The sequence below is a fragment of the Neolamprologus brichardi genome, chromosome 19 (genome assembly GCF_056152115.1).
Source record: "Neolamprologus brichardi isolate AB-2024 chromosome 19, ASM5615211v1, whole genome shotgun sequence".
NCBI lineage: Eukaryota > Metazoa > Chordata > Actinopteri > Cichliformes > Cichlidae > Neolamprologus > Neolamprologus brichardi.
The window spans coordinates 9,581,586-9,592,204 of record NC_142122.1 but is presented as its reverse complement, the minus strand read 5'-3'; the positions used below and the strand labels follow the sequence as shown (position 1 = coordinate 9,592,204).

Genomic DNA, 10,619 nt, shown 5'->3' with positions numbered 1-10,619 from the left:
CAAATTATTTTTAAATATAAAAGTAAATAGAATGAGACAAAGTTAGAGAGGTACAGATGAGATAGGATATATTGGGCAAAGATGTTGAAGATGTCAGGCAGGAGAAAGACCATGGAGAAGGTTTATGGATGTAAAGGAGGGTTGGTGTGACAGAAGAGGATGATCCACTAGTCTGCCTGAAACTGCCATCTTACTTTGTTTTCTGGTGGAGAAAAAAGTAAAAGAGTTTCAAATCAACCACAAAGAGATCCAAAACGAGCATAATGAGACAGAAACCAACTACAAAAAGACATAAAAATGAAGGCTTCTTTGCAAGAGGCCTTTCATATGACTAGAGCCAGGGGCAACTTGTTTCTTAACTGCTATAATACGATGGTTGACATGGTAATAAAGGCTTAATTAAACCTTGCATATTACCTATTAGTAATATTATAACACATAACACTTTAGTGCATATTTGTCTGGATTTAAGAAGCAAAAAACTTATTTCACCTAAGACCTATAGCTGAAAGCATCACTGTGAGCTTCTCTCTAATGAGCTCTAAATAAACCAGCAATTTTCATCTGCACTGATGATTCACACCCACCACAATGGCAACACAGCAGACTGAACTCCTTGGCATACACTTCCCCCCTTTGTTTCTCCAATGTAGAGAAGTCAGTGTTTCATCAAAGTCTGCAGGATTCTCTTAACAGGGATCATCAAAGTCTGGAGAACTAATAAACTCTGCCAGCATGAAAAGAAGAATGAAAGAGCCTCTGTAGAAATGTCACAGTACAACATAGTGTTATCATACAGAATCCAGCTCTCCTGCTGCAGACATGGCACTTAAGAAGAACACTGCTGGTAAAGTTAAAGCAAGGACAATAGCAAACTATATGGACCAAAGCGAGTTAAATGAACAAGAACAGAAACCACTAAACTGCCATCTGCCTTTGCTTTAGGATGCAGAACAGTACGCAGCCTAAACCCCGTTCAGCTTAAAGGGAATCTGCGTATGTGCCCGATAAATCAAACCCAGTATGGCAGCTTCAGTTGAGTGTGCATTCAGCTTTTATCAAGCATCTGCTCTGTGTTCTTCATGTGCAGGATGACCCCGCTGCACTGAAGCGCCGGAGGGGGCGTGCAGCAGGCTGGTACAGTACATCAGGGGAATCCCATCAAACACCTTTCCTCTTTCGCTCTCCTTCCAAGAAACATACTACTGCTAAACAGAGCGTGTGCACAAGGGTACTCAAGCTGAAATCACAGCTCTGATGAGAGATACAATACAGGAGTTGTCACTCAAGATAGGAAATGGGAAGCCTCAGGAGAATAAATTAGAGAAAATGTCAGCTGCAGCTTTTACATTCAGAATACCACACTTTTACATTCCTGTCACAATGTCCTGAGGTGTACATTTATCTGGCATAATGCTTACTAGTAGCTCCTGAGGTCAATGTTGGCTTTGAAAATAACTCAAAATGTGTGTGAGGGTGTCACCTGCTGGCAGACTTTGGCGCTTAATATAAAATATGTTCATTTAAAGTTTTTATATTTAGATTTTAAGATGGTTTAACTGGAGTTCACATTTATTACATTTATTTGGCAGTTACCTGTTACCTTTTAATCCGGGTTTAAGCTGTGATCACTTTTTCATGTATACAAGAATATAGTATATATTAGTGGGGTTAGGTGAATTAGTGATTCTAAATTGGCCATAGGTGAGACAGTGAGTGTGACGAGCTGAGCATTTCAGAAACTGCTGATATCCTGAGATTTTTCCACACAACCATCTCAACAGTTTACAGACAATAATCTGAGAAAGAGAAAATATCCACAGAGTGGCAGCTGTCTGGGAAAATACTTTATTTTTGTTGTTGTTGCTAGAGTGCAGAGAATAGTCAGATTCCTTTAAGCTGATAGAAAAGTAAGGCTCCATCCTGCTGCTGGTGGTGTAATGGTGTAGGACAGCGGTTCCCAACCCCCGGGCCTCGGACCGGTACCGGGCCGCGAGAGTTGAGGCTCAGGTGTGAAATGTATGGTTTTCAGGGTTTTTATCGGTTTTCAGCGTTATTTTGTTATCGTTTTTATCATTAACTCGGTTTTCCTGGGTCTTTTCACGTGTGTTATGAATAAATCTTCTTTTTTTTGGTACCAGTACCAGTTTTATTTTGTTGTATTTATCCGCGACACCTTAAAGGCCGGTCCGTGAAAATATTGTCGGGCATAAACCGGTCCGTGGCGCAAACAAAGTTGGGGACCGCTGGTGTAGGAGATATCTTCTTGACATACTTTGAGCCCCTTATCACCAACTGAGCATCACTGTTAAACACTGAAGGCCCCCTCAAGCTTGTTGCTTACCATCTACATCCTGATAGTAAGACTTCCTGATGGCTGCTTTCAGCAGGATATCACACCATGTCTCAAAGCTCAAATCATTTCAAACTGGTTTCATGACTGTGACAGTTAATCTAGTAGAGACCTTTGGGATGTGGTGGAACAGGAGATTTCAATCATGGCTGTCAAATCTGCAGAAACTCTGTGACACCATGAAGTCAACATGGACCAGAATCACTGAGGAATGTTTCCAGCACCTCGCTAAATCTGAAGTTCTGATGCAAAATTGGTCCATCTGGTAATAACACAGTAATAAAGCTTCCAGTGAGTCTTAATCACCCAAGTAACTCTTTACCAAATTTTTGATTTCTTCAAATATTGTCAAATCTGCCACTTGCCACTTCTCGCTTCACCTGCTTAATATCCTTTTTGCATCTTTGTCAAACTGTATATTTTACAGAATAATATCACGCAAAAGCAAAACAACAGCTAAAAGTTAAATGTTTTTTAGAGTTAACCCTTTATTTAAAGAAACAATCAAGCATCACAGGTGACTCACTGTAAAGTGAGAATGCTACAAGTCATATGTACAACCAGTTTCATCCATCACCTAAATGATCAATTGGCTTTTTAAGGAATAAAAATCAGCATAGAAAAAAAAATCTAAATAAATGCAAGTCATTACAAGCCCCTTCAGAACGAAAACGTGTAACAAAACACTGGTCGTGTACTGGGTCTGTAGTTCGGTTAAAAGGAGGAAAAGTATACAGGATGTTCTTTGAGTGCCATCGTTCATAAGGTGTTAATGAGACGTCAGTACACGATGTGTGTCACTCATGCATATAAAAGAAGCTCAGGTGTTTGACATTTTTACAAGTGATGTTGGTGAGGAAAAAAACAAACACGTCAGTTTTATTATTGCTCCTCAAAGCGGAGCAGCATTAGTACAGATATGCCACACATCGCTCTGGATAGAGGAATTTACCAAGTCTTCATATTGTTCGTCTTCTTAATCGCACCTACACGGCGCTGCAGACCTGGCCTCGCAAAGGGTTTTGTCTTGTTTTTTTAATCAAATATCTTTTCATAGTTAAAGAATCACAAGTAAAAATATTAGAAACAGATAATAAATCAGACATAACATTAATAGCTTTAGGATAACTTATGGGGAAACTAAAGAATCTACTGAAAAACATTCTCCACGTCTTTAATTTAAACTCAATATCACATCTGTGCAGGATGGCCTAGTTCTTTGCTGAACAACAGAAACACAGCCTAGTCAAAGTGAAAGAGTGATGTGATCGTCGCTCTTTCTATAGTATAGATGCTATTCGAAGGGTTCCTGCCCCACATGTACCTGTGTCAAGAGGATGTCTGTAATACAGCCCGGGCTGTGTTAACTGTTCAAACTAGTATTCTAAATAGGGTCACAAATACAAGTGTAGCCACATTTGCATTTGATATACTTAAAATATTTACCACAAAGCTTGTGGCTGAGTTTAAATTAACTTCACATGAATAAAAGAGAAAACGAGCATCACTGTTTGTCGCACTCAAACCCAAGTCTAAACCATAGCTGTAACACGACTGCTAATACAAACGTAAAGATTCCTACAGTTGCTTCAATTTAAAAGCCTCCATTTGGTAAGAAGGAGGCTTTTATAGTGAAGCAGCCCCAGAAAAGTCAACGTGGGAAAATATCAAATCACTCTTTTTTTCTTTTTTTTTTTTTAAATCTGCAACAAGCAAACTGAAATCTTTATAATAAAAACTAACATTTTATACGTCCTTCGCCACATTCTCGCCATCAGACATAGAAAGTGGAAAGGTGTGTGAACATTAGGGTTCAAGTTGCAGATTAAATCAAACTAAATGAAGTTACCTGTCCACATAGATAACCTACAACCCTGTTATAATAATTCAGAGATTAAAAATATAACACACATTTATTTAAAAAAACAATGCATAGCATAAACATCGTTGCAAAAATCCAGCCGCACTGCACGCCATACCTAAACCTCAGCCAGACCGTTTGTTTCAGAGACAGGTGTCTGGAGCGCTGCTTTTCTTTTTGCAGGTGGAGTCTGCTGCTTAGGCTTAGAGAGAGAGCAGAGGCGAAAGTCTAAAGCTCTCCTTTAAAAAAATGGGGGAGGGAGAAGAAGAAAAGAAGTGAGGCATTTTTAGGATCTTCGGGGTGAGGAACAGGACCAACGGGAAGATTTTGGACTCTGCTCTAAAAGAAACAAACAAACAAAAAAAAACACTGCTGCTCAGGAACTTGGCTCCTTCAACTCTGCTGTCTCAACGGTACTCGTGTCAAGAGGAGGCTCTCTCTCTCTCTAAGTGTCCTCTTCCTCTTCCTCGCCCTGGTTGCCCACCACCCGCTTCCTCAGGGCGTCGTCAGGGAAAGCCTGCCCCCTGGGTTCAGGGCGGCCCTCGGGAGATCCTCTCCGCTTTCTCCAGACCTCGTCGTGGTCCTCTTCTTCCTCCTCTTCGTCATCTTCCTCGCCATCAGCCTCAATGGCATCCTCTTGTTGCTGGATTAATCTCGCCTGATCCATAGTCTGTTTCTCTGCACAGCAGCATTTGGAGCAATAGTCAGTATCTTACTGTATATAACATAAATGTGAATTAGTATTTAGTCTAATCTATTACAAAACTCACTCTGGTAGTAATCGTGAGAAGAGAATCTTCTTGAGGGGAAAACGAAATCTGCAATGAACACCAGTAACTGCAACAGACAAGACAGGATTAACCGTTAAACCACTGGGAATGTGTGCATTTGTGATGAACGATGTAAGAGCTTCAAAACAGAATCATTTCGGTTTCATAATGACAAAGCGCGGCAAAATTACTCACCAGACCCAACGCCAGGCCAGAAAACAGAGTGGCCAAGCCGAAGATAACATATGATCCCCAAACGGGAATCCCCAGCTTCTCCGTCATGTAGTTATGACAACGCTGCAAATCACAAGAGACGAGATATTTCAACCCACATCAACAAAGCATCCCAATTCAATTATTCTTTAGATCTTTTTTAACCCGTGCTTTTGTTTATATGTAGCTAAAATTCATGTCATCAATAGAAGGGTCCAGTGGACCTCTGGCGCCACCTTCAGGCCACACGCTGAACTGATTATACAGGTACAGCAGGGTAGAGCGCCAGCAACCACTACAATAGAGATTTGAAAGTTGAATCTGTAGTTTTTATAGCTTATATATACAATTTAGTTCTTGTTTTAACAGCTACAGTTCTGTGCAAAAGTCTTAAACCTTCCCTAATTTCTTTATACCGTATTTGGAAAATGGGAAAAGGGTGCAGAGATTTATTGAACATAGATGGAAATACAGAATAAGAGATAAAGTGAGCTTCTTATAAGATTAAGAGTTAATTTTTGGTATGACCACAGCCTTAATGCTTTTAGGCAAGCCTCTTCTATGATTTCTTTAAGCAGTCTTCAGGAATAGAAGCTCTTCTTTGACTGCTTTTTGTTCAATATGCAGCCAAATGCAGTCAATGTCAAAAGAAAAACTTTGTAAGACCTTCAGACAGTCTGGAGGACGATTGCTCAAGACTGTTAAAAAATACTCACAAGAAAGTGTGACTCCTTGGAAACAAATGTAAAGAAATGAGGGGCAGCTGAAGACTATTGCACAGTTTTGTATCACAGCTGAACTGAATTAGATTCGGGAATATTCATCAACAGCTTAACAGTAAGATATCACAACACTTAAACTGTCATTTAAAACAAAGCTACCAAAGGAGATACTCAAAATATATTTGAAACATCAAGTATGTGGTAGAGTTTACTTGTGTCCTGGTGCGTTTATCAATGTGTAAAGCCATTCTTAAGCCATCTGTCATAACTGTCATAACCCCATGCAACTGATGTATGTCTTAACTCTGCATCCTAATTCAATTAAGCAGGGCGAGGCTTTCCTCAAAATTTCCTGTTTCCACTTATCTGAGTAATGTTTGATTACTCAATTCTCTGTGAGGTCCACTTACATTTGTTTTTCATCCAGTGTGCCAGCTCCGTAAAACTGGATTAGAAGTTTACAATTTGCACATGAAAGCAAGTCTAATTTCAACATGTAATTTCACTTTAGGCGTGACATGCACACAAAACAAATGCTTAATATGCATAATAACCTACAGCACTGAGAGAGAAATCCTCACTTACCCGGATAAACATGGAGAGCTTGAACAAAGCAGACATCGAATTCATTCTGTCAACAGAGGAGGGGAGGACAGCGTGTAATTTAACACTGTTTCAATCTCTCACATCACTACAAAGCCAAGACAAAAATAACAGGAGCGGCACAGGAGGGTGTGCATTTGTGTCTCACTTAAAAGCATCATGAAGAAAAGAGTAAACACAAATGATGAAGGAGCAATGTACAGCAGTGACTCATTATTATTATTAAACTAATTGATAAATGGAGAATGAATCATTTCCCATCACAAATTCTACCTTGAACATGAAAGAAAACTAATTTAACTAATAACCCGGGCTGATACAACTCTAGCATTAATAGCATAGTGAATTACTGAAACTCACAAAAAGGAAGACGGTCCAAACCAAGAGGAAACCGGCTCGACTGCTTTCCATTTCTGGTCATGAACAAAGCTGAGGAAGTCATCTTTAGTGCGAGCTCCCTGGTACTTGCGGAAGACACCGTCCTTAGAGCTGAAACACACAGATTCACACAGATAAGGACCATTTTATTGACTGATATACTATCAAAAAATGCGTGCATTTAGCAGCTTATAGTGGCTCTGAGCCTGAGAGCTGAAGTTGAGCGACAAGCTGCAGGATAAAGTAGTGAAGTGATAAAGATAAGATAAAGATTTGAATTTTCTCCACTAAACAAATGAAAAATGATTGAATGAAGTATTTTACTGCATCAAGGGAAAGTTAATTTATTTGTGCTTCTACGTTTTCATGTCATGACTTCTGCATTCTCCTGAACCACGGGTCCAATTATACGCCACTGCCAATTTATGAGGAGATAATGTGGCACTTTATATGATGAAATTATTGTTGATTCCAAACAAACAAACAAACAAACAGAAACGCATAGGTGCTGCTCACCTGTTTGCTGCAGATTTTGTAACTGTTAGAGCTGCAACTGCAATCAGTGATGCTATGGATAGCCATCAGGAGCTGAACTGTAACTCCTTTTTTGTGCTCCTAATATAATAAACCTTGAATTTGAACTGGCAGTGCTTCAGACGGATAAATTTAGATCTGTTGCTAATAGACAGGAATAGACAGGAATTCAAGAGCTTAGCCTGCACAAATTTGCCAATTCACTACAAACAAACATACACACACCCAGTATATAGCTAGTACTGCACATATAAACTGAAGTGGCACAGCCAGAACAAAGAAAGCAGAGCCACTGTTATAATCCATTTTAGTCAGCCAAATAAAGAGTGCAGAGACACAGGTCAATCTTTCAATATGACTCACTGTGAGCTACAGGAAAATAAACACACTACTAGTTCAGGGGCACCAAAGAAGCCTTAGGTTATTCTTTTTTTTTTTTTTCACTTAAAATTTTGGTCTGTTGCAATCTGAAAACTTTACCTTCAACTCTGGCAGTTTAGGCTAGGTAATTTTGAAAACTATGTGGCATTTTGACTGTACTGCATTGTTACTGGAAACATGAAGGAAATGTGGAGAAAAAGACAGCAGATTAGACTTGATCACAGGGTCAGAATTTACTTGTTGTTCCTCATACAAGACTAAACATAAGATTAAGACTGAGAAGGGATGGCAACTTTCCATCCGAGTCACCAAGACTGTGGAATAGTTTCCTACTGCAGCTACTTTTAGCTGATTCTTTGAACTCTATGGCAAAGCAGTTAAAACGTTTTTGTTCCTATCCTATAAATCCTATTTCTGCTACTGTACTTAAGAGTCCCAATGCAAAGTTTTCTGCCGTCCACAGACCAAACCATGATAAAACAAGAGCTTCTTACACAGCTGGGTTAACACATTTAAAAGAGGAAGTAAATAAAACCACAAAATAACCATGAACTTACTGGTATATAGTAGGAAGTGAAGTGATGATGAATCGCCCGCTCAAACCTTAGAAAGGGGGGAGACAAGTACACTAAGTGACAGACATGTTGAAGTGGTCTTCAGCTACAGACCAACATTAGTATTAACACCTTACAAGAGGCTGGAAAAACAATGACTGACTGATTGCAGAGTTGCCATATCACTGCCAAATCTGTAACAACATCCTTTCAAACACAGAGAGGTTTCCTGAACTGACCTGAAAGCTTTGTTTCATGTGTACAAGTCATTGTGTAGTTGGTAAATGGGAGCGGTCATTCAGACCCACCTGGCTGCTCTGTCACATCCACTTTTGCTATGTTGACCCCCATGTCCTCTCCCCAGTCCGCAAACTCCTTCCACGCTGGTTGGAGTTGCTGGCACGCTGGACACCAGGGTGCGTAGCTGATGGAGATCAAGTTTCACAAAGAAAGATGCAAATCAGGAGCACAATCATCACTTTCACCGTGCAGATAACCACTAATCTACGAGCTATTATGAGTCTGTTATTTAGCAAAGTGAACCCCATGCAACTGATGTAAGCTGGTTAGCTAAAAATAGCAGCTGTTAGCAGAGCTGAACAATTTGAATTTATCCTGACTACAGGTCGGAACAAAAGATAACAATTAAATAAAACTAATGACCGTTGCCTTTAGACGGCTGGACTCGTGTTTATGGGAGTTTAAAAATAAATCTAGCTGACTAGTTGTGAGCACCGAACGTTAGCAAGACACTGACAATTCAATCATCCATTCCCCAGTCAGGATCTCCTCCCAGTTAGCATCCGTTACTTCTTTGAGACTGTTCGGCTTGGCCAAAACTGGCGACGTTATAAAGCATATTCCCAGCAGTGAAAAGTATATCCATGACTTGTGCTTCGTTTGCAGAAGTAAAGAAAACATGTTTGAGCCTCTGGTGCTCTTGGGTGCTACTGCTGCAGCTAGCTAGCAAACACGCCGTGGCTAACTTCCGCTGTGCGCGTAAACGTCACCGGTCAGCTGACGATTCAAATTATTTTTAATTAATTTTTCTCCAAAATATAGGTGGAACCATACATTTTGTTTGTTTTGTTTTTTTTACTTTTATAATTTCCATGTTTATTTTATATCTTAATATTTAGATTTATTTATAAATATTTAAAATGTATATTTATTTATATATTTAAAATATATTTAATCTGATCAATTTATAACTAGAACAGTTAGTAATACCTGTTTTTATGTTTTTATTTAAGTATTTTTGTTTTATTTCATGAATCCTCCTGGCTTAACTTGGCAAATACACTGGATTTTTCTTCATTATTCCTTTTGTGTTTTAAAAAATTAGAAGCATTAAAGGGGAGCTGAAATGTGCTTATTTACCTTATATTTTTTCTCATCACCCACGATCTTGTTCTACTTCCTCCAGCTGCTCACTTTTGGGGTTGGCACAACTCCTCACTGGGGTCCATCTCACCAGCATCCTCTTCTGTCACACCATTCCTCTGGATGTCCTCCTACGTCCATGGACTTCTCTGCGGCCATCCTCTTTTATTCCTGCCTGCACCTCTCTTGTCCACTGTCTGTTACTTCTCCACCTTCACTACTTTCACTCCTTTCCATCTTTACTGTTACACCTGTCTCCTTCTCTTTCACATTCATGTATTCTGTGTTGTCTCTGCTGACTTTTATTCCTCTCCAGGCTCTCTTACCCTTGCTCCATACTCTCACTATAGATCACGTCTGTGAACATCATAGTCCAAGGAGACTTCTGCCTAACTTCATCTGTCAGCCTGTCCATTACCACTCCATACAAGAAGGGCCTCAGAGCCGATCCCACCCCCTTCTTGAACCAGTCTGTCACTGCTATTGCACATCTCAATGCTGTCTTGCTGTTCTCATAAATGCACCAGCCCTCACATGCTTTTCCGCCACTCCTGACTTCCTCATGCAGTATCACAGTTCCTCTTTTGGCATAATGAAGCTCCTGACCTTATAATTCTGCATCAACACTCTCAAAGTTTAAAATATTCGTGTTTTGTTGTTAAGTAAACGCCAACTACCAGCAGGTGGTGCTACTGTTTTTTTTTAAAAAAGAAAAAAAAGGGGGGGGGGAGAGAGAGAGAGAGAAAGAAACTGCAGCTCTTGTAGTAATGTGGGTTTGGACTTACTGCCTACCTCTTTCTCTGCATTTTTAAAAAACATTTTTATTAGCTGTAAACAATAATTTATCAATTATTACTGAAAAATGTA

General features: G+C 39.6%; 1 protein-coding gene across 2 annotated transcripts; it reads right to left on the bottom strand.

Annotated features, from left to right (window-relative positions):
- Positions 1-2,816: 2,816 nt before the first annotated feature.
- tmx1 (thioredoxin-related transmembrane protein 1) lies at positions 2,817-9,997 on the bottom strand. Of its 2 annotated transcripts, none has more exons than XM_087832992.1 (8): positions 9,750-9,997; positions 8,678-8,793; positions 8,373-8,418; positions 6,883-7,011; positions 6,505-6,550; positions 5,180-5,281; positions 4,985-5,051; positions 2,817-4,892 (listed from the first exon to the last, which is right to left on the bottom strand). In XM_087832992.1, exons 1-8 carry the CDS (start codon positions 9,764-9,766, stop codon positions 4,660-4,662), a joined length of 756 nt encoding a protein of 251 aa, XP_087689118.1. In that variant the 5' UTR covers positions 9,767-9,997; the 3' UTR covers positions 2,817-4,659. The 2 variants fall into 2 exon arrangements, with proteins under 2 accessions (XP_087689118.1, XP_087689117.1); XM_087832991.1 differs by lacking the exon at positions 9,750-9,997 and adding an exon at positions 9,127-9,365.
- Positions 9,998-10,619: the final 622 nt, after the last annotated feature.